Source organism: Amblyomma mixtum, chromosome 7 (genome assembly GCF_055824585.1).
Source record: "Amblyomma mixtum isolate Tamu chromosome 7, ASM5582458v1, whole genome shotgun sequence".
NCBI lineage: Eukaryota > Metazoa > Arthropoda > Arachnida > Ixodida > Ixodidae > Amblyomma > Amblyomma mixtum.
This window is the reverse complement of record NC_143018.1, coordinates 21,179,593-21,204,360: the sequence shown is the minus strand read 5'-3', so window position 1 is coordinate 21,204,360 and position 24,768 is coordinate 21,179,593. Positions and strand designations below refer to the sequence as shown.

At 49.0% G+C, this 24,768-nt stretch overlaps 1 protein-coding gene across 1 annotated transcript; it reads left to right on the top strand.

Moving 5' to 3' along the window:
* The first annotated feature begins 1,014 nt into the window (after nt 1-1,014).
* Nucleotides 1,015-24,759, top strand: LOC149335200 (protein FAM135B-like). The gene is made up of 11 exons (XM_089553894.1): nt 1,015-1,098; nt 1,820-1,890; nt 2,897-3,015; nt 4,356-4,426; nt 6,354-6,545; nt 8,532-8,592; nt 8,927-9,056; nt 11,990-12,033; nt 13,960-14,213; nt 21,460-21,629; nt 24,512-24,759. The coding sequence occupies exons 1-11, from the start codon at nt 1,025-1,027 to the stop codon at nt 24,757-24,759; spliced, it is 1,434 nt and encodes a 477-aa protein (XP_089410020.1). The 5' UTR covers nt 1,015-1,024.
* Nucleotides 24,760-24,768: the final 9 nt, after the last annotated feature.

The following is a 24,768-nucleotide window of genomic DNA, read 5'->3' as shown; positions in this document are numbered from 1 at the left end:
ACGCGTCCACATCAGAATTGTCTACATTTCACTGTATTCTGGTCGACTCATTACACGAACTGTATCCCAAAGACAAAATTTGACATTTTCAACGAGTTCCCTAAATAGCAAATCGATGCAGTTTTCTGTTTTCTTCATAGTGTCTCATCAACCTATCCTGTGGCCAGAGTGACAAAGTTTTCTTAATGGATGCTTATTTTTGTTGGTTTATGATTGGCGACCGCGTTAGGCGTCTCTTCGCTGGCTGCTGCAAATGGCTTAATGTTTGCCCTCTTCGGCTTTGATGGGTTTCGCTGTTTTGATTTGCGAAAGAAAGGTCGCCAACCAAGCACCAACAGGTTTCAGGTGAGAACGCTTACGAACACGGTTGTGAATCCTGTCATTCAGGAAGGGAGCTTAACGAGGCTTTTCTATTGAAAGTACCGTGCGTGATTGGCCAGCTCTTTTAATGTTGGCTGCCTGGCTTGGACTATAATCGCGTCTGCTGCTGTAATTCTCCAGCTTTCCTTCGTCAGCCAACCATGCAGCAGTCCACGTATAGAACGTTTTGTGGAAGCCACAGCCCTAATTTAATGTGGTATCGTAGGCTGTAGCGACAGGGTGCCCCCCGCTTTGGCTAATGTCTTCGTCTGTATTGCGATTGGCGAGAACCGGCCAATTCCAAACCCATTTGAAGTGCGTACAGCTTTGAAAACTAGAGGGCGATCTTCTTCAGGCTCTTGTATAAATGCAATTCGTGATCTTACTGACGAACACGGTTGCGATATCGTTTCCTTTGCTATTAGCAGTAGCCAGTCCTCCGATCAACGACTAAGTGATTTTCTGTACGACCAGGCTACGGTGTCTCGCTTCCGTCTACTCAGTGCTTTCCCGCAGAGCAACCCCGCCGCTTTGGTAGTGTTCGGTGTGACGACCTTTTTGTACTATTTTGTGCGTGTCGTAGTTGTGGTTGTGCTTCTGATCTGGCGTACGTACTGCAGCACATGATCGTCTTGGCGTTTCTATTAACAGACGACACCACACCATGAAGCACGAAGTGGTGGTCGACTTCGTGGTCGACCTGTACACACTGTACAACTTCTACCTGGACGCCGAAGGGTACGTCAATTGGCTCTATTTCGCTTTCAGAACGAGTCATTCGGTTGTTTGATGTGCGAGAACCGATCGTATACCGTGTTGTTCGGGAGTGCTTAAGTTCTACTTAAGTTGGTTTAATAAATTGCATCGTGCATTGTGAAGTTTAGGTATTAGGACGCATGTGTCTTCCTTTCTGCATGCCTTTGTTTTAAGCTTTAAGTTCATCCTCTATGTCCACCAGGTAGCCAAGCCTAGATTGTTTTGATCGGATGACAGAGGAGTATTTTTATCATTTGTGACTATAAATCTGGGTAGAAGCATGAAAAATTCACTACGAAGAGACTACGAAATTCGCATACATATACGGGGTTGCTTTTCACAGCCAATCTTTAGTGATGCCAAATCATCAAGATGATTGAGCTCCTGGAAGAAGCGATCTGTGGCAGCATGTCTGGCAACGCAGTGGCTATAACTGGTGATTGTGTGCTAGAAAATACTACAAGACTACCCAGAAAAATATGCTGTTGTGGTAAACAAGTATGGCGTGCTCATTTAAAGATGTATCGTTCATACAATGTGATCCGGTGGCCCATGTATCAGGACAAGCAGCACGGGGAAAAATAATGGTCTATTGAATCACCAAATATTCTAATTATATGACGTTATTAGCAATCAAAGCGTGCGCGACGGTTCTTAGTGGCGTTTATCACAAGTGTTTTGTTTTGTTTTCACACTCGTCTAGCCGCTACCAGGTACGAGTATCCATGCAAGGTGATTCGAGATACTACTCCCAAGTGCTCCTCGGTCCAACAAGTAAGTTCATCATGGACGGCCGCGCCTTGCAGAGAGTGGGGTGCACAGAGCTCAATAATTTGGATTTAAAGCTGAGGGCGGTCACGTGATGCACACGTTTCATTCAGGCGTCGCACAAATTAAACATTAGCCCATTAACACGAACTTCTGACGCCTGAAAACAGTGACGTACAGGGTCGTCCACTCTTGGTTAGAACCCGCTAGCGCATGGCCGCACTCTTCTGAGGGCCACCGCGTGCGACACAGTCGTTCATCGCAGCAAAGTGTCGCAGGAGAAGGTGTACCTGGACGTGGTGCTTCGCGTCATCGGCCACTTCGCTTCGAAGCGCAGCCGTTTCGGACGCAGTGACCCTCCAAAGAGCACGGTCATGCGTCAGCGCCTTCTAAGAGTGGACGACCCTGTACATTGCTTCCTCGGTGTATGGAGTACTGCGGAACGTTAAGAAGTATATACCTATATCAGCCGGTGGTACATAGAAGAACAAAACCAACTGAACCGTTCTTAAGCATTTATGAAGCTAAGAAGGAAGCTTTAGTGGAAGGCTCCGGATTCATTAACGCCACCTGGGGGTTCTTTAGTACGCGATGACACCGCATAGCACACAGGCCTTTTCGTATTTCGCCTCCATCGATATGGGGAAATGCTCCGGCGGCTGAGTCCGAGGTACTTTGGAAGCTGAGCCGCGTACCGGCATTGCAACTAAGCCAATGCAGGGCATCCTTCGCCACTTCCTGTTTGATGCAATACATATCCTTATTTCCCGCTGTGCCATCAACTCCCATCTACTACTACTGTCATTACTATTACTACTATACCACTGGTCGCAGTAAGTGCCACGGGATGACTCTGATAGTTCAGCATAACATGTTGTCTGACATGTGCAACATTCTGGCGCGCACACGGTACAAGCATTGTCAGCAAACCGTATGAAAGGGAATGAAAGGAAGCTATTGCGTTTAAACAGGTCTTCGCGTAAGCCCCACTGCAGCCATCACTTATTCGCAGAGCGGCTGAACGGTACCTACGTTACAAAGACGTTCCCCATCACCCGGACTTGCGACTCCATCCAGACCGACCTGAACGAAGCGGTGCGCTTTGAGGTGCACCTTTTCCTAAGGAACGACGTAAGGACCTACGTTTGGTGCTCCTATCTGATACCACGTACAGACAGAGGTGCTGACTGGCCCACAGTTTGAACGTTACAAAATTGCTTCCCCTACTGTTGCCAGACTGATCAGCTTACTGTCCGTTGTCTACAAGGTATTCACTAAGGTAAGCGCCAATAGAGTCAGGACTACCTTAGTCTTCAATCAACCAAATGATCAGGCAGACTTTCGTAAAGGATACTCGACAATAGACCATATTCACGCTATCAGTGAGGTGATAGAGAAATGCGCAGAATATAACCAACCCCTATATATAGCCTTCATTAACTACGAGAAAGCATTTGACTCAAAGGAAACCCCAGCTGTCATGCAGACATTGCGGAATCAGGGGGTAGAAGAGTGTCATGTGAAAATATCGGAATATATCTGTAACGCTTGCTCAGCTACCATAGTCGTACATAAAGTCAGCAATAAAATTTCGATAAGGAAAGGTGTCAGGCAGAGAGACATCCTAGTCGAAATCGAGAGGAAGAAATGGGCTTGGGCAGGGCATATAATGCGAAGGCAGAAGTACCGCTGGTCCTTAAGGGTAACGGAGTGGATTCCAAGAGAAGGCAAGCGTAGCAGGGGCGGCAGAAAGTTAGGTGGGCGGATGAAATTAAGAAGTTTGCGGGGATATGGTGGCCGCAACTGGCAAAGGACAGGGTTAATTGGAGATACATGGGAGAGGCCTTTACCCTGCACTGGGCGTAGTCAGGCTTATGATGATGATGACTATTTGCAGTCATGTGTGAAGTGTTAAGTGTTGGCTGCGCAGCACAGTCTGAAAGAAGTGTTTGTGTGTGCGTGTGTGTTTGTGGCGCGTGCGTGCACACGCAATATTAGTGACCGCACAAACGCAATCTTAAAGTAACATAAGGATGACTCCTATTACTATTGTTTTATGGTCAAATTGTTTATCCGGCTCTTTCTGGCTATGCTGACATTTGTAAGGCAGTAAAAGGTGCATTTATCCCTAAGTAATTGGACTTCTAAAACTCTTTCCGCAAGGCGTTTAAAATTTGTGACAACCTTACCGAAAAGAACGGTTTGCCGTATTTTTCAAGTCAATGGCGGTGGAGGTAAGCCTCTGGAACCCCTGCCCAAAAATCTGCGTCAACGCAAGCATTCTTTCATTTGAGAAATCGTCCTGCACTGACGACACCAGTATTTCTTCTCTCTTTTTTTCTAGCTTATGAAAGCTCCGTTTCCAGTTATAGTGGCTTCTTTCTGGTTAGAACACGGTACCCTGTCGATATAAGAGAACATCAATTTCTCCTCTGTGTCCCTTGAACGATCATCATCAAACCCTTGCCCAGGTTCGGGTGCGGCTCATGGACGCCACCTACGAACTGCACCTGGAAATCTGGTGCTCCAAGACGGAAGACGAGCAAGTGTCCTTTCAGTTCTTTTTCTTTTCATCGGACGAGCAAGTGTCCTTTCAGTTCTTTTTCTTTTCATCGGAACTTGTGCGCCAGTGACGCTGAGCCAAGGCGGAAGATCTGCCAATGCAAACGTGAAGAGCAAAGATGCCCGCCAGCTGAACCCGCGTTCAGGGAAGTGCGAAACTGAGCGGGGAGATGCCCAGAATCCAATTATCTTACTCTTGTCAGAAACAAATTATAAGTGTTGTTTGTGGCTGACAGGCGCCTTACTTTCTAGTTGCTTGCACTAACTGTCGTGTCGCTTAGTTAGCCCTCACGAATGGTGATGATCCTTGTAGTTTCGTCGCGCGAAATGTACAGTCTTTGTCAAAAGTAACCAGGCTGCATGGTTTGCTTCTAGCTTGTATAGTGGAGCCCTTGTGGCTTTCCTAAACGTCTAAAGGCGTTGGAAGGTAATTGGTGCGGCAGGAACTAATTGGTGCGGCAGGTGGCAAATGGTAATTAACGCCGATAAAACTAAACACCTCAAGTTTACTTCCGTTGCCAACATGAGCCCTAATGCCTACTCAGTTAATAATACTACCATTGAAACTGCAGCGTCGGTAAAATACCTCGGAGTAAATTTTAACTCTAATTTATCCTGGAGCACTCATATTGAACAAATCACTAACAAAGCCTTAAAAAAACTTGGTCTTCTTAAACGCCGACTGCACCAAGCCAACCAGGACACAAAACTACACGCATTCAACATGCTGATCAGGCCTGCGATAGAATACGCGTCGGTGATCTGGAACCCTCATCACGTCTATCTCATCAACATGTTGGAATCTATTCAAAACAAAGCTGCTCGTTTCATCCTTTCCCGTTACTCTCGGTATCAAAGTGTAACAGCACTGAAACTATCGCTCCATCTCTCGCCTCTGGTCATGCGCAGAAAATTCAGCCGTTTATCCTTTTTCCATACTATCTACCACAGCAACACACCATTTTCAAGCTCTCATCTTCTCCCGGCACCGCACACATCGGCTCGTGTAGATCACATGCAGAAGATTAAACCTATTTTCGCTCGGACAGAACGATACAAATACTCACCATTGGTCTTGTCTATCGAAGAGTGGAATTCGCTTCCTTCTAGCATTGCGACTATCGCTGAAACATCCTCATTTCAAACAGCTATTTGGTCCTATTTAGAAAATTCTAACATATGTTGATGTGCGTTCTTTTTTTTGTTTTTTTTTTGTTTTGTTTTTTCTTGGTTGCTCTAGTGTGTGTGTGTGCTGGCCGTAACGTTCCGCAAAATGTTAGATGCTGTGTTTAGCAACTTTCGAAGCCGGGATTTTTCTTGTTTTTTTTTTTTTTTTGCGCGGTTTGCTACATGTGAATTTTTTTCAAATACCTCATTTTTTGTTCCTCTTATTAACTTGTACCTGCCTTCTTAACTTGTTTACTTCTGTTTTCAGCCGTTTGTATTCTGTGTTTTATATCTTTTGTTTTCTTTCATGAATCCCCCCCTATGTAATGCCCGCATTGGGCCTTTAGGGTATTGAAATAAAAAATAAATAAAATAAAAAATAGAAGACCCCCAGTCCTTACCTTTAACGACCATTTCAGCTTCAGGGAAGCTGTAAGGGCTCTACTGCAGGAGCTAGAAGCAAACCACGCAGCCTGGTTACTTTTGACAAAGACTGTACACTCTTTGTCAAAAGTAGACAGCTCAAGGGTCCTGCTTCTGTGCCCTGCAGCGTGGCTCCTCTTGCGTACTCAGGGACCCTAATCTCACGAAGGCTGGAGGAACTTAAGTCATCAGCCCTCCCAAGCTTAGGATTGTGAAATGGGCTTAAGAGCTCCGGTACATGGTTTGGAAGCAAACCCCTTGGGCTGTATATTTTTGACAAAGACTGTACATACCAACGTGGCCGTCTTCTGGCGCAGGGACGGCCGTTCGAAGGGAGCCAAGCGGCCTTCGCCCTTCACTGCCGTGACGGCGCGCGTGACGACGCTGACCTTTGACCCCGTCCGCGGCCTGCACCACTACTACCCTCTGGTGTTCGAAGCGAGCAACTTGAGCGTGCTCACCATGACAGTGCACGCGTCCCTCACCACCATCTGCATCCCCAGCGACAGGTGGGGGGGGGGGAGGGGGGGGGGCGCCTTCCTTCGCACCTCTTTGCCTGATATAAGATACCCCAGAACACATTTCCATCACTTATTTGCCCGATCCGCTCTATACGTCGAGGTTAGAATGAGAAATCAGACGTGCAAAAATGAACGCCTTGTCACGCTACACGTGGGAGGGTGTTGATGTTAGTTTGAAGACGTGGAATGAATTGTATTGATCAGGGGAAGAAATAGGGTAATTTGCACGTCATGAATTGGGAATCGGGACATTTCGTACCAGCCATTGTTTTAATGCGTGCCGTTGTATCAGCGCACTGGTATTTTCACATTTCACACTGATGAGAATAGGGCCACCATTCACTAAGGAAATGAATCCGCAAATTCGACCTCAACGTTAAAGTGACCCTAAAGACCATCCCGGACAATTTTCGCACTTAGTAAGAGCAGATCGTTTTGGGTCTGTGGTTGTGCTGATGTTTATTCGGCAGCAAAAGACGCATTTAAATTGATTTGAAATTGAATTTTTTTTCCGCTGCTTGATTCACTCGTGACGCCAAGACTGGAAATGGCTGCGTGATGACTAGTATGCGGCAACTACTCTAATCTACTACACACAATACAATGACACTCCGAAGAGAATACTCCCAAAAAAGTTAGGCAGCGGTTCAACTCTGCCGAACCGAGTGTCACGTAGCGAAACCTACATAAGCATGATTAAACATGGTTTAGCTTTGGCACATCTTTTATTGTTTCTTAATTCTCCTCGCCACTTCACAGCCGCTTATTCATATTCATTGATTGGATTGGTGGAGACAAACACTAATCGATGGTCAGTAGAGCACAGCTCTGGTTATATATACCCCATACCTGACGTCACAACTGTGAACTGAATCACATGACACGACGTGAATACCTCGTAGTTTGCTTACTGCCTCTGCTGACAACTTGCAGTCAAAATTCAATGGCAAAGTTCAAGATAAAAGTTCAAGGTCAAGTGTCAAGGTTATATTAAACGTGAAAGGTCAAAGCCAAAGGTCATGGTCACGGGTCCAGGTCAAAGTTGAAAGTCAAAGCTCAAGGTCAATGGTGGTCCGCGAAGTGTATCACACATGATTAGGTATATGTGCACAGCAACACTAGCCATGACTTATCTCAAAGTCGTTTCAAGGTCAATCGGAGGCTCACGGCGAAATGCGTCCCAGCTATAGCAGTGTAGCTTTCGCTACGAAACGAACACGCCTTGATACTCAGCTCGGGCCCGGCTGTACAGAAGAAGATGATCAGTTCCGCGAGGGCGGCCGCTAAGACCGAGGAACTACTGTAATCCCAACCCACCGTAATTATCGATAAGTTTTCACCACCATCTATGGGAAGTTTTGTCACTGATAAGAACAAAGATCTGTGGTCCGCATTTAGGCAGGTAACCCCATACCACCACTTAACCTGAACGCAGGTGCGTAGGTAGGTGCGTTAATATAGGTGCTCGAAGAAAAGCGGATTTTAGCTTACACAGCTGATTCTAACTTCCTTCTCACCAGACAGTACCTACACATTACTTGTAATAAGGGAGTAGTTACTCTTTGACGTCCACCAAAGCGCAGCCATATGGCTACAAAGGAAAGCCATACAGCTTTCTCAGAAATAGCTCAATTGGTTAGCTCAATTGGTAGAGCGACTGCTCCGGTGAAGCGGTGGTCCCGGGTTCGAACCTCGGACCAGGACGAATTTTTATTTAACTGCGAAATTTCTGAGAAAGCTGTATAGCTTTCCTTTGTAGCCGTATGGCTGCGCTTGGGTGGACGTCAATGAGTAACTTTTCCCTTATTACAATTCTACTCCACCTTGGGGGTTTCCCCTAAACATTTGATCTACACAGTACTTGTGACGCGTTTGGGGTTCCACGCCTCCTGCTGTGCCCACTTGTGGCATGTAACCGCTATCGCGAACTATTTCTCCTGGGTTACGTAATTTCGCTGGCGTTTTGATTTGCAGAAGCATGAGGAACGCCTCAGTGAGCCACCTGGTGGGCCAACTGTGTACATGCGATGATCAGGTAAGGCTCGACTGTGGACTTTTGACCACTTAGTTATTGTTTAAGCTCTTGAACGCTTCTGGCTTTACCTGCACGTCATTTTGCCACAGACTGTGACGCAATGCACGCACATTTATTTAAACGTGTTTGCAAAGCAAAACGGATACAAGGAAGCGTGATAAGAAAACAAGAAAATATGGCAAGAAGGTGCAGTTAACTTGATAGATAAGTGCTTGCTGCAAGGAAGCGCAAACGATCCAGCACATGGATCTGAGCCGTGGAACCATCTTGAGTAGCTGGTACTACAAAATGCAGATTGTAAATATGGCTGCTCATATTCGCTCACGCGACGCAGAGTTCGTGCTGCTACTCGGCGCCCATCGACAAGACAGTGCAGCAGGAGCTCAATTCACTCCTGACGCAGACCGCCAGCCACTTGCGCAAGATACTCGAGGAGCACCAGCGCCAGTCCTCGGTCGACCGCAGTGAGCACGCCACAAACTTGCAGGTCGCGTCGGGCGTACGCGCTGGAGTCCAACCGACTTGAAATAGCGTAAAACACAGGGCGTTTCGACAAGAACATTTCATTTCATTTTAATACCTTAAAGACCCACTGGGGGTATTACATAAGGGGTGGGTACATACAGTCAAATGAACAAGTGTTATGTTGAAAAATGGTTGGTAACAGCTTCGGCGAATGTGGATGGGCATGAGATGGTAGCGATGTCATTGGGGAGGTCGTTCCAGTCTACAGAAACACGGTGAAAAAAAGAAGCGGCACAGGTAACAGTACGGGCACGGGGGCGAAACACTTGGAAAGGATGACGAATGTGGTGGGATATGCCGGCTGGCGGGGCAATGTAGGGAGCGCAGCGCAGCGAACTATGGAAAAATTTATGGTATAGGCAGAGGCTAGAAATACGACGACGAAGTGAAAGGGGCGCTAAACTGGATTCCGCTTTTAAAGATGTCACACTGATGTCGTACGAATAGGAGGAATGAATGAATCTGGCTGCTCTGTTTTGAAGTGACTCGAGTGCATTGAGGGTCTGTGATCTAAACGTAGATGAAATTGGCGAAGCATTTTAAGGCGAAAACCTTTAATGCCTCATCGTTGTCGACAGAAGGTTGTCAGAAGAAGGTTGTCAGCAGAGGTGTCACGCTTTTTGTAGTCAGACCAGGAAAAAAAAATCGCTGTGGCTTAGCTTGGTTAATCCCGGTAATTGCGAAAGCAATATCCGTACCTACGCCGTGGTTCAGCTGGTAGTGTAGCTGGTGGTGGTGCTTGTGGTTAGACTTGTGATGATGCATCGGTTATACAATCCAGAGTAATGCAATCCAATCCAATCCAATGTAATCTAATGTAATCTAATCTATTCGAATCCAATCCAATCCATTCCAGTCCAGTACAATCCAGTCCAGTCAGGCCGCCGTTCATGTGCACCGCCGTCGCACATGGACGGCGCGAGATCGCGAAGCAATGTTAAGCCGCTGGTGGTTGGCACAGCTACTGCTTTCTAGCGACGTGAGTCGAGCCTAATCTCTTCAGCGTAACGCCACAATCGCGCTCCTAGCGGAGAGCGCAGGAGTTAGGCGCCGGTGGTGGCACCGCCGCGGCTTGTGACGGCGCGAGTCGGTCGCCCTTCTCTTCGGCGTGATGTCACACATGACGTCACACAGAGGTCAACTAAAGGTCAATGGTGGCACCGCCGCGCCACGGCAAAGGCTGAAAGTGCAAGCAGTAAAGCTTTCGCTTTAAAAAATCCTTGTGCACGGTGGGATTCGAGCCACCATCCTTCCGTTCCACAGCCGAGCGTGCTAATGGCTACGCTACTTCCTGCCAGCGCATATGCAGTTCTCCTTGTCTAGGACGCTGGAAAGTGTTTGCAGAAAGGCGTCGAATATGACGGATGCCTCCCAAACGCCCTCCAGTAGCATTTGAGATTCACAAACAATTGTGTACTTAATTAACATCTTAACCACACGTCAGTGACACAAGCAGCAACATCGCGCTAAAGGCTTTCGGCTTGCCGCACATTAGGTCAATAGTGTGCCCCCCTGAATTTTTGGCAAGTGGGGACTGCTCACAAGGACAGTCCGTACATAGCTCATGCATGCTCGCCGGCCGAATACCTTATCCAATGAGACGATTTGCAAGGAGTAAGTTTAGCAAGTGTGTGATACGTGCGAACATACTTGTGAACAACAACCAATATCGCTGTGAACAGGACTACATGTCTAGCATCCTTAACACCTGTCGTTCAGGGCAGGGCAAAATCTATAAGAGCCATTTGTGGCAGCAGCAACCGATAAACATGTGTTTTCTTATTTGAACTCTCTACCACTGAAGGGATGAATGACGGTGTGAAAAGGGGGAGTTTCAAGGGGGTGCTACGGGTTAAGTGCGTTTTCGAGCTGCTCTAGTTATCTAGGTGCTGAAGACTCACTTTTAGAAACTTTTAAGAGCGTTGGCTCTTACTACTTAAGTTTGTCAAGGACGCGTCTGTCTGCAGTATTGGTCAAATTGACCAAAACAGCAACCATGTGACCACACTATATGACACAACAACAGTGGGCGCGTAACGCTTCATTTCATGCCGATATTTTCGATCCGTTATATATGGGCCACTATAGTGGCCATCGAAGTGGGACCCTCCCGGAACCACCATCTGCATAAAATTTGATGACCACCCGGTTGACGCAGAATGTTCCAAGGGGTGTCAAATTACTTGGAATTTTCCTGAGAATAAAATTATTAGTTGAGATGAAGCCCAAAGTATGTGTGGGATTCGCAACGACGACCTTTCCGGCCCCGAAACGTGCATTCCGAGGACCTTCATATGGCCATTACGGCCGAATTGTTTGTAGCGGGGGATTCTGGATTATGTCAAGCGATTCGTCGTGTTGTGATGCACACGTTTATAAAATGTACTAACTGATGTAGCTAGGAAATATTCCGGATATAGCGAAGGTGGCTGTAAATCGCAATAGTAGTGCAAAATTCATGAGGTAGATGACGCTGCTTATGTCTTAGAAGTAGGGATGTTTCCGAAAAGGAAACATCTTGAAGCTCCCGTAGCCAACGCTGTTAAGTCGAACACTGAAGCAGTGTTGGCGGGCAATTTTTTGGCTAAACACCGCAATGCGGCTCATTTGAAAAGCACCGACGAGCGGGGAGAACAATGGCATGGGGTCGAACTTCTACATTGAACTTGTAGGTTGAACTTCGTGTCGGGACTTCTGTAGGTAGTTAGTTTACAAGTGCCTTAAAAGCACTCTTAAGACGCTGAATTTAAAAACCGGCTTACGCGCCCACAAAGTAAAATGCGTTATCAGAGAAAAACATAACACGTTATTGTCATGCTCCCTGTTCTCTGAGGAGTACACGTTATCGAGTTTGAACTGTACTCTTTTTCAGAAAGCCGAGAAGGGGACATCGGAAATGACGCCGGCTCAGAAAGGGTGAGGGTGAATTCCTCCGTGTATGTGTGCGTATCAGCGAGAATCAGCCGGCAGGCTTCTTGATATTTGAGTCCGTTTTAGGGCTTGCAGTAGTAATCCGAGGAATGCAGACAGGTACTACATAGCCAGGAACGCAATATTTTGTAACTTGGAGGAGTCTAAGTAAGAAGCGAAGTGTTCCTGTTCTCTAAAGTTTGGAGCCAGCTTTTGGCAAAATTTTGAGGAAGCCTCGTTTACAAGATATGGCTTCTAAAATGAGTTTAAAATGACCCTGAAGCTCTTCTATTTATCGGGGCCGTCTTTTTTTTTTCACTAGGTACTTCCTCTATTAACGCTACGTTTATCCAGCTGAAAGAGGCAACAAACCTGGGTTTGTCCGCGAACATGCGCGACTGACCATGTGCAAAGTCCCCAACGGTGTTCTGTCATTTATACGCAATGCGTTTAAAGCCGCCGCGGTGGCTTAGAAGCTATGGCGCTCGGCTACTGATCCGAAAGATGCGGGTTCGATCCGGCCACGGCGATCGAATTTCGATGGAGGCGAAATTCTAGAAGCCCATGTATACAGTGCGATGTCAGAGCACGTTAAAAAAACCCAGGTGGTCGAAATATCCGGATCCTTCGCTACGGCGTCCCTCATAGCCTGAGTCGCTTTGGGACGCTAAAACCCCCATAAAACCTTAAAAGAAATCAATGTGTTTTTATTCCTACTTCTCTGCCCTTTTCACCAAACTCTTATCAAACAACTTTCTTCGGGCAGCTAAAGACCGACATTTTCCAGATGCCGCTATTTGACTGCATACAGTAATTCCTGTCGTCAGCTCTCTCTGTTCCTATTGTGGAGATCGTCTTTCCATACTAGTGAGAACAAAGGAGATGTTCCCGCATCTTTAGACAATCCCTTTTGTCCCTACAATCCTTCAATCTGAGCGTCTTGGAAGGAGGGGCTGACCAGCTCTGCCAACGAGGACTCGCTATGGCTGGGCGATAGGCGGAACAGGAACTCCTTGTTCATGCCAGCTGGCAAACGCTGCTTCGCGGAATTAAGCAGATACGGAGGCATTATAGGAAGTCTTGAAACAAACTATATTCCCAAATCATCCTCGTTAACTTCAGGAGCAGTGTAACCTAACGTTGGTTTCATTTTTTTTAATTTATCGATCAGAATAATATATCACGCATTTTAATTACAGCATGCCTCTCATACACCAGCGGTGTTATCGATCACCTCGGAGTTTGTAAATTGTGAACACTTTATTTTATCACTTACAGGCGTCGCTACCCTCAGCAAGCCTCCGAGTATTGGTCCAAATGGACCACCGGATTTTCAACACATTGGGTCTTTGAGAGTTTCTCAAGTAGTATGATAAAAGAACCTAGGAACCGACATGATGACTGAGACTATAACTCGGTACAACTATTTTTTTTTTTGGCAATGCCGCGAAGGCTAGGCAGGAAACGAAAGGAGAGGGGCTTTTGTTCCAGTGCCGTAGGGGGGGGGGGGGGGGGGGGATAGGTTGGTTCACTGTTCAGGCTGGAGCTGCGGAGGGGTGAAAAAGGGGAAGCTGTGGAACCAAACAAGGAACAGTACGGCACAGGGATAAAGCCCGTCTCCGTCCCTTTCCTGTCTAGCCTCTACCGCACTACCAAAAAAAGTTCTGCCTTAGTATAGAGGCTTCATCGAGGAACTTCCACATTATTTTGTTTTAATAACCATTTGTTCACAAGACCATTGTGGAGAGACATACCTATATAAATGCGACCAGGCCCGATAAAACGAGGACAACCGACACAAGACAAGACTCGTGCCAGTTCGTCTTTACGCAGATATGTCTCGATACAACCAACTTGCTTAAACGAAAGTCTTACAGTGGAGGGTAGCTATAAGTCACCCTGAAAGCCCCACGGGCGTCGTCGCGTGCGCAGGCCCGCACCCGGGTCAGTCGCTACAGCACTCTGGACAGGCCGGAGGCGGTGTGCTTCCGGGACGAGGAGGCCAAGAAGCTGAGCATCATCCTGGTCGTGCTGTGGGAGCAATACCTGGAGGCCGTGGTGGGACACCAGGAGCTGCGCTTCGTCCTCTACGAGCCACTGCAGAGGGCGCGCACCGCCAGGCTCTGCGAGGGCTACCTCATTCTCGACAAGGGCGCCGGCGCGGTCTACTACGACGGCGTGGTGGGGTGAGTGTCGGCGCATATATATTATTTGTATTGTAAAGAGGAAGATCATCAGCAGTCAGAGCAGCAGAACCGAGGCGAGGCGCGAGACGAGAAGACGACGATCGGCAGCTGAAGCAGCAGAGCCGACGCGCGGCGCGAGACGAGAGCGTGCACTGTTCCGGGTTCGGACCTGTCCTTGCTCGCTCTAACCGGCCTTCACAACTGTCAATAAAGGCCGTTACATCTTGGTGGAGGCTGCGGGATTCCGTCCTGGAGCTACGCAACCGGACCATCGCTACCCCCATGCCTGCCAACGCCCACCAGCCAGCCGGCTCTTCGCCGGCACCCGTTGCTTGCCATGGTGCGCTCCGCCAGCGCGACCCGGCCGTCTTCAGCGGCACGGACGACAACGACGTGGAGGACTGGCTGTCATCTTACGACAGGGTGAGCGCTCATAACCGATGGGACGACAGTATGAAGCTTACCAACATAATCTTCTACCTGACCGGCGTTGCCCACCTTTGGTTCCAAAACCACGAATCGGACTTCACCACTTGGACCGAATTCAAAACCAGCTTCTCTGACATCTTCGGCCGTCCGGCGGTACGCAAACTTCGAGCCGAGCAGCGTCTTCGCGTTCGTGCACAGCAGAGCGGTGAATCATACACTAGTTACATTGAAGACGTCGTCAATCTCTGCAAGCGTGTCAATGCGTCCATGGCAGAGGCCGATAAAGTTAAACACGTCCTTAAAGGAATCGAAGACGACGCTTTCAATATGCTTGTGGGCAAGAACGTCACCTCTGTTACCGATATATTCGACCACTGCCAAAGCTACGATGAGCTTCGCCGACAGCGCGTTTTCACTCGGCAGCCGTCTCCACAGACAGACACAGTTACTAGCCTCAGCATGACGACAGAAGACAGCTCGCTACTGCTCCAGATCAAGCAGTTTGTCCGTGAGGAGGTTGCGCGGCAGCTGTCGCTTCTTCCTGCTGTTCCGAGTCCTTCTAACCTAACTCCGACACTTCAGCACGTCATTCGGGAGCAAGTGTCCGAAGCCCTGCCATCGGTTTCCTCTTCGCCTCCCGTCGCTGCGCCACTTACCTACGCCGAAGCCGTCAGGCGTCCCCGGCCAGAAACGTTCGTTTCGTACCAGCATCAACCGCAGTCGACACCATTTCGTCCTGCCCGGCCACCACCGCAACGTTTCCGTCCATGGCGGACACCGGACAACTTACCCATTTGTTATGCCTGTGGCATTCCTGGTCACGTGATGCGTCACTGCCGCCGCCAAGTGTTGTCCCCTGCTGCCGCTCCCGACCCTCGAGGTTACGCCTACGCCCCTCCCCAGCCTTTTCACCGCACTATGCCTTCTGAGACCACTGCTTCCTCCGATCTCAGCCCGTCTATTCGCCGCCGTTCTCCATCTCCGCGTCGCCGCTCGGTTTCCCCGATGCGCCGTCGTCCCTCTTCCCCTTCGGAAAACTAGTGCCCGCAGTTCCGGAGGCAAGAACTGCGTGCTCGTCGCCAAGCTCAAGACCTCGACTTTCTCCGACAAATTTGATCGCGGTTTCTGTGGAGGGCACCGATGCTTTCGCGCTTGTTGACACCGGTGCTGCTGTATCTGTACTCAGTGAGAAATTGTGCCGCCAGTTACGAAAAGTGATGACTCCGCTATATGGTTTTATGCTTCGCGCCGCTAATTCGCAACTTATCGCGCCTTTGGGGGCATGTACAGCCCGAGTTACTATTCAGGATGTTCTTTATATTGTTGAATTCATCGTCTTCCCATCGCCGTCTCACGACGTCATCTTAGGCTGGGACTTTCTCTCCCACCATGACGCTGTCATCGACTGCACTCGTTCCGAAGTCGCCCTTCTTCCATTCGGCGACGACTCGGTGAACGCTTCCACTAACTTGTGCTCCAAGCTGACTGTGGCTGATGACGTCATGATCCCGCCGTGCTGTGCTGTGCTCGTCTCTGTTCATTGCGACTCTGCATCCAACGGCCCTGTCATCTTCATCCCGTCCGACTCCTTCGCTTCTCGCCACTGTCTACCCCTGCCATTCGCCGTGCTTACCGTCTCCGCCGGCTGCAGCGCCTTGCCCCTGACGAATCCATTCCTGTGCCCCTCTACTCTTCTTCGCGGTGAATGCCTGGGACGTGTCCAGCCCTTTGCCTCCGTCGTCACCTGGGACCCCTCTGAGGACGACTCCTGCCGCACTTCTTCCCCACCGTCTCCTGATCCCGCTGCCGAGGCCGTCTTCGCGGGCTCAATCGACGCGAATCTTTCGCCATCAGAGAAGACCCAGCTTGCGACCATGCTAGATAAGTTTCGGTCATCGTTTGACTTCTCTCACCACCGTTTGGGCCGCACTTCAGCTGTTACCCATCGGATCGACACAGGCGCCCATTCGCCGTTGCGCCAACGCCCATATCGCGTCTCGGCCACCGAACGCCAGGTTATCGACACCCAGGTGAATGATATGCTGCAGCGTGGAGTCATACAACCATCACACAGTCCTTGGGCTTCCCCCGTCGTCCTTGTCACCAAGAAAGACGGCTCTATCCGCTTTTGCGTTGACTACCGGCGCCTCAACAAAATCACCCGAAAAGACGTCTATCCGCTGCCCCGCATTGACGACGCACTTGACTGCCTGCAGGGAGCTGAATTCTTTTCATCGTTAGATCTCCGTTCGGGGTATTGGCAAGTCCCGATGGCCGACGATGACCGCCCTAAGACAGCCTTTGTGACGCCTGACGGGCTGTATGAATTCAACGTCATGCCCTTCGGACTATGCAATGCCCCTGCCACTTTTGAGCGAATGATGGACACCATACTGCGCGGCCTGAAATGGAAAACCTGCTTATGTTACTTGGACGACATCGTTGTTTTCTCTCCAGATTTCCAGACGCACCTCGTTCGCCTAGAGCACGTTTTGAGATGCCTCGCGGCAGCCGGGCTTCAACTCAATTTAAAGAAATGTCGCTTTGCTGCTCGCCAGTTGACGATTTTGGGCCACGTCGTGTCAAAACAGGGTGTTCTTCCTGACCCAGCAAAGCTTCGTGCTGTCTCTGAGTTCCCGAAGCCCTCTACGATGAAGGAACTTCGCAGTTTCATCGGCTTATGTTCTTACTTCCGACGCTTTATCCGAAATTTCGCTTCTATCATCGCACCTCTGACTGGCCTTCTTCGTGGCAGTAGCGACTTATCAAGCTGGAGTCCTGCCTGTGACGAAGCGTTCACCACGTTGCGCCGTCTACTTACTTCTCCACCCGTACTGCGCCACTTTGACCCTGATTCTCCAACTGAAATCCACACAGATGCCAGTGGCGTTGGTATCGGTGCTGTTCTTGCTCAACGGAAACCGGGGTGTGCGGAGTATGTTGTTGCATACGCGAGCCGCACCCTGACGAAGTCAGAGCAAAACTATTCCGTCACCGAAAAAGAGTGCTTGGCCATCGTTTGGGCAATCGGAAAATTTCGACCTTACGTATACGGCCGGCCTTTCGCGGTCGTCACGGACCATCATTCCCTATGTTGGCTGTCCTCCCTCAAAGACCCAAATGGCCGCCTCGCCCGATGGGCCTTACGCCTTCAGGAGTACGATATTCGTGTGATCTATCGCTCTGGCAGGAAGCACAACGACGCCGACGCTTTGTCTCGTTCACCTCTAGCCAATGAATGTGCCTCTCCTCCCGCCATCGACTGCGCCCCCTTGTCATTGGACGATATGCCCAACGAGCAGTCCAAGGACGCGTGGATCACTTCTCTTGTACGTTATCTTTCAGACCGTTCTGTCGTGTCGGTACCGCGTGCAATCCGCCGTCAGGCTGCCCACTTCACTATTCATGATGGGATTTTGTACCGCCGAAATTATCTCCCTGATGGCCGCAAATGGCTCCTAGTGATCCCTGGACATTTACGCTCAGAAATATGCGCAGCCTTTCATAGCGACCCGCAAGCTGGTCACGGCGGTGCTTTCAAGACCTACAACCGGCTTCGCCTCCGCTATTACTGGCGCGGCATGTACAACTACGTTCGAAAATTCGTCCGTTCCTGCCCTGATTGCCAGCGCCGCAAGCTCGGTCGTCATCATTCGACCGGCCCTCTGCAGCCTTTGCCTTGCCCATCCAGGCCATTTGACCGAGTTGGCATTGACCTGTATGGACCCCTTCCGTACACTGCTGCAGGAAACCGCTGGGTTATCGTCGCTGTAGACCACCTGACACGGTACGCTGAAACAGCCGCCCTCCCAGCTGCTACAGCGCGGGATGTTGCCACCTTCCTCTTGCACCATTTCATACTTCGGCACGGAGCACCGCGTGAACTGTTGAGCGACCGTGGGCGGGTGTTTCTGTCAGACGTCGTTTCATCTCTCCTGCAGCAATGCAACATTACTCGCCGCACCACTACTGCCTATCATCCCCAGACGAACGGCTTGACTGAACGTTTCAATCGAACATTAGGTGACATGTTGTCAATGTACGTGGCGGCCGACCATACTGACTGGGACGTCGTCCTCCCCTTCGTCACGTATGCCTACAACACCGCTACGCAGAGCACTACTGGTTTCTCACCATTCTTCCTTCTGTACGGCCGTGAACCATCCTCGCCGCTCGACACTATTCTTCCTTATCATCCTGATTCGTCAGAAACCACAACCGTATCTGAAGCCTCCAGACACGCTGAAGAGTGCCGCCAGCTCGCCCGGTCATTCACGTCCGACGACCAAGGGCGCCAGAAATACCGCTTGGACCACTCCCATGGCACCGACACTTTTCAGCCGCAATCCCTTGTTTGGCTCCGTGTGCCGTCTGCTGCACCAGGTCTCTCTAGCAAGTTGCTGCCGAACTACCAGGGACCCTACCGCGTCCTTGAGCGCACTTCTCCCGTCACTTACGTAGTTGAGCCCGTGACGCCATCACCCGATCTCCGACGACGTGGGCGCGAGACCGTCCACGTTTCGCGATTGAAGCCGCACTACGACCCCTGCGTCGTGTTGACCCCCTAAATCGCCAGGATGGCTCTTTTTCCCCCGGGGCCAAATGTAAAGAGGAAGATCATCAGCAGTCAGAGCAGCAGAACCGAGGCGAGGCGCGAGACGAGAAGACGACGATCGGCAGCTGAAGCAGCAGAGCCGACGCGCGGCGCGAGACGAGAGCGTGCACTGTTCCGGGTTCGGACCTGTCCTTGCTCGCTCTAACCGGCCTTCACAACTGTCAATAAAGGCCGTTACAGTATATATATATATATATATATATATCAGATAAAGTCTTCATCAAAAATTTAAAAGCATAATTTAATTCACGACGTTCCGGCTGGAGGGCCACTCGAAAAAGGCTAGCCCTCCAGCCGAAACGTCGTGAATTAAATCCTCTTATTTTTTTCAATTTCTGGTGACTTTGCCTTATATATATATATATATATATATATATATATATATATATATATATATAGGTTGCGGAAGCATGGAGTACTTGACTGCTTACAAGAGTATATAGCGAAGTATACGCTTCGTTAAAGGAAACATTTATTCTACTCGACGTTTCGATCGGATCGAATCGGCCTTCCGATCGAAACGTCGAGTAGAATAAATGTTTCCTTTAACGAAGCGTATACTTCGCTATATATATATATATATATATATATATATAACGGTGGCTCAGTGGCTATGGTGCTCGGCTGCTGGCCCGAAAGACGCGGGTTCGATCTCGGTCGCGGCGGCTGAATTTCTTTGGAGGAGAAATTGGAGGCCCGTGTACTGTGCGATGTCAGTGCACGTTAAAGAACCCCAGGTGGTCGAAATTTCCGGAGCCCTCCACTACGGCGTCTCTCATAGCCTTAGTCGCTTTGGGACGTTAAAACCCCGTAAACCAAACCATATATATATATACATATATATATATATATATATATATATATATATATATATATATATATATATATATATATATATATATATATATATATATATATATATATATATATAGAAGAAGGGGTCACAATCTTGCAATTATCTTAATTTAATACCGACAGTTTCGGACGGAGGACCGTCCTTCCTCAGGGTGTGTATACCCTGAGGAAGGACGGTCCTCCGTCCGAAACTGTCGGTATTAAATTAAGATAATTGCAAGGTTGTGACCCCTTCTTCTACAAGTCTTCCTGGCCCATTGAACGACAAGACCTCCTGCAACTACTATATATATATATATATATATATATATATATATATATATATATATATATATATATATATATATGGTTTGGTTTATGGGGTTTAACGTCCCAAAGCGACTAAGGCTATGAGAGACGCCGTAGTGGAGGGCTCCGGAAATTCGACCACCTGGGGTTCTTTAACGTGCACTGACATCGCACAGTACACGGGCCTCTAGAATTTCTCCTCCAAAGAAATTCTAGCCGCCGCGGCCGGGATCGAACCCGCGTCTTTTGGGTCAGCAGCCGAGCACCATAACCGCTGAGCCACCGCGGCGGCTATATATATATATATATATATATATATATATATATATATATATATATATATATATATATATATATATATATATATATATATATATATATATATATATATTGAACGGGGAGTTTTTATTGCGTGTTATCACTGGAAAGCGTACGGAGGTTGAAGTTCGCCGTAATTACTCACAACATCGTTAAAGCAAAAAAATAATTTCGGATAACTACATTCACAACGCAGAGAGATGACAGGTAGATGGATTTAACGCAAATTGATCAAGATAGGGGGGAATCGCGCTAAAATACATGCAGTTCCGAGAAGCTTGCAGGCAAAGCAACCTCTTCAGTAGACGTAACTCGTCGAAATAGCCAAAGTTTGTTGGGCCAAGCGCCGAGTGTAGCCACATATTCGAAATTCTAAAAAACTGGTATGGATATTACTTGCGGTCGGCTACGCTCCTCTCAGTAATTAAGAAGTTAAAAAGTAGTAGTTAAAAAGTTAACTGTTCAATATTAGGTAACCAGTCCGGTAGTTAGCACGTCTCAACAGTACTCTGGTGTACTACACCGCTTGCAATACTATACCTTAAAAAGCGCTCTAGTCATAGGTGAAACACCCTGTATAATACCTAGGATCTAACAGGTTACATCAGATGAAACTGTCGTGAAACTGATATACTGAGGAATAATGAAAGTTTCAACATGGACTAGGCACCATCAGGCTTTTTATCTTAGACAGTCAGTGCAATCGTCTGCACTGTCATCCTCCACCACGGTCTCCCGCAGCGAAGACATGTACCGGCAGCTGGCGCGCAAGATCCGCGGCTCGAACTACTTCAAGAGCCTCCCCATTCTCGAGATCGAGTGCTGGCCGCTGGACGGAAACAACAAGAACACGCCCATAATCTTCGAGGAGCGCTACCGCCCGCTCACCTCTCCTGCGACACCAGACGAAGGCAAGCTGCTGACCGCGCTGGGGCTAATCGCAGAGCGGCGTGCTTCTAAGCATGGCAAAGTTGTGGTGATACGCCGCAAAAGTGACACGCACTGAAAGGTGCAAAAAAAGTGTTGAGCTAAAATTAATGCAGTGTTAATCACTCTGGACATAAAAATATCTATAGTAGTAGTAGTAGTAGAAAACTTTTATTTAGATCTTTTAAGAGATTCGCGGATTCGAAGCCTCCGTCGTTTTTCGTGGCGCCGGCGACTTGAGGCTTCTCTTCAGCAAGGTTGGGCCCCTAGTCCAGGGCTCCACTGAGTCGCGCTGCATCAGTAGCGTGCCGCACTAAGGCCCTTTGGGCCGCGAGCTCGCTGCTGGTGAGCCGGCTCTCCCATTGCTCCGCACTCGGGAATTCGTGTTGGTGGAATGCTTTATTTCGTTCGCACTCCCATGTGATGTGGTATAGTGTGGGTGTGTCGCCGCACCAGGGGCAGTTTGCTCTGTATTGTGTTGGTGACATCTTGTTATAGATGTACAAGTTGGGGAAGGAGTTTGTTTGTAGCCTACGCCAGCCGACTGCTTCCTCCCTCGTGAGGGCTTTGTGTGGTGGTGGGTACTTGAATCTAGTCCCTCTGTATAGTTGTAATGTCTCTGTGTATCCCCCTCGCATGCTAGTAGCTGAAGCTCCAGAACATCTGACATGCCTGCTCGGTATGTAAGCCCTCGAGCTAGGCTGTCTGCTGTTTCGTTCCCCGCTACGCCTGCGTGGCCTGGGACCAAGATTATGTGTTGTATGGGTGTCTTCTCAGCAGAGGCTGCTGCCCCACTGATTATCCTGAGGGCCATGCCGCTAATTCTGCCCTTCGTATAGTTTTTACACGTGTCTTTCGAGTCTGTTAAGATGTTTAGGGATCGGCCTTTCCTATAGCCTTCTGCTACCGCCAGCGCGACGGCAATTTCCTCGGCCTCCGTTATGCCCACGACCTCCACTGAGGCGCATGTGGCCATGTCTCCTGTGCTATTAACTACCACCGTAGCGGCTAAGCGCTTCCCTGCATGTACGTACATGGAGGCGTCCGTATAGACTGCGTTCTCTGATCGGCCTAGCCTCCTTTCTATCTACTCGGCCCTTGCTTTTCGTCTGTCCTCGTGTAGGTTAGGATCCATGTTTTTAGGCAGGGGTCCTACATTAAAGGTCTTTCTAAGGTCGTCCGGTACGTCCGCGTATCTGTCTATGAGTCCGCACGTGTTCCGACCCAACCTTCTCAGGAGCGCCCTTCCCGTAGAGGAGCCTCTGAGTCTGATGAGTTGTGCCCCCAATTGAGCCTCGGCAAGCTCATCGAAGGTATTGCTGATTCCGAGTTGGAGTAGCTTCTCGTTTGATGCGTTTCTGGGCAGGTGTAGAGCAATCTTGTATGCCTTCCTGAGAATACAGTCGGCTTGCTCTCGCTCCGCCTTTGTTGTTGCGTGGTAGGGCAAGGAGTACATAACTCTGCTAACGATTAGGCTGTTGACGAGTTTGAGGGTATCTTCTTCTTTCATCCCGTACCTTCTCTGAGGGACTCTACTGATCATTCTGCCAACCTGCTCCGCGGCTCTTCTCAACAGGCTGATGGTATGGCTGCATTTTCGGCTGCTCTGCAGCCACATGCCTAGGATTCGTACCATGTTCTGTTCTAAAAATTTCTCACATTTATTTCGCTCACCATAAGAACAAAAAAAAACGCATCTCTCCATTGAGCCTCATCCCAGTGACGTCATCGTATGATAACAAAATAAAAAGTCACATCTTGTCCTTCGGCCGTTACATGGAACCAGTGAGACCACACGCCGGACATTGTTTGGCATTCCAAGAAAAAGAGCCATCTGCATTCGTATCACCTGTAAAGCTTGCTTTGCTGCAAGAAATATCACTGTGCGGGAAAGCAACCGCACACTTCTTCTATACCGCCGTCATATCTTCTAGAAAGCGTCCTTTGTTGGGCGTATACTCATTCCGCGATAGAATCAATCTCTGCGGTCTGATCTTCCAATGCAGTTTCGCCTCCCTTGGTCCTCAACATTTGTGTGGTTGCGGTCCGTCCGTGCATCTAGCCCCGTACTATAGAACCTGCATAAGTGCTCAAGGGGCTGCTTAAACGACGCTCAATTTTTGTTTCCTCTCTTTGTTAGTGTTAAAGATAGCATAGCTCTCTACTCTACCAAGTACGCGGATGTTTCAAATTATCACCTATGATAACGTTGCGATAATAAATATGCACGGCATCACTACGAGAATTGTTGCTCTGAAATGCCTAGTCATCGACAGCCATTAAAGTCCTCCATGAGGACGCCAGATGGCGCCACGTGTTGGCGAGCTTGGTGCAGCACACCTGACGCATTTAATTAATCATCGTATAAGCACAGGCGGCGCGTGGTTCGGCAGCGGTACACGCAATGCTAAAAGTCTTTATTATGCTTGTGCCAAAGCTAGAGTCCGAGTTTCTTTCGCTGTCTGCCTCATCCCTCCCCTCGGCGCCGTTCTATGGTCAGCAACCCCCCTCCCTACTTGTGCAAATTTCGGAGCAGTCTCGCGGCTTATGCAACAGATTTTCCGCATGGGACACGTCCTTTGCAAGCATGCGCTAGTTGCCTACACTCCTGCTGGCCGCAACTATCCCAGAGTTCACCCTGCGCTTGACATGGAAGGACCTATTTTGAATCGAATCTGAAAATTGCATGCGCATATCATGTTTCTATCACCTAAGAACACGGGTCAGCGCGCTTGCATTCCTACAGTGTAGTCGTCCATCCGTAGACAGATTACACCCCTACTTTTTTGTCAGAGGCTTTACGTAGTAGCGTTCTATTCACCATCGAGCAACTTGCTAGTTTTTTAGTGTTGCTACCCGCCCGCAGATGGCACCAGCGGCCTCCAGGACGACGTGGCTGAGCTGGCGTCGGTGCACACGCTGACGGCGGGCAGCATGGAGCTGCTGGCGCTCAGCACACACCCGGAGAGCGAGTTGTGCAACTGCAACCGTCAGCTGCGGGCCACCTACTTCCGCTTCCGGCGACCGTCGGCCGCCTCCCTGTCTCCGGCGCTGTCCGAACTCTATCAGAACGCCAACTCGGGCTGCTATAGAATCTACGACACCCAGAGGTAATGTGCCACC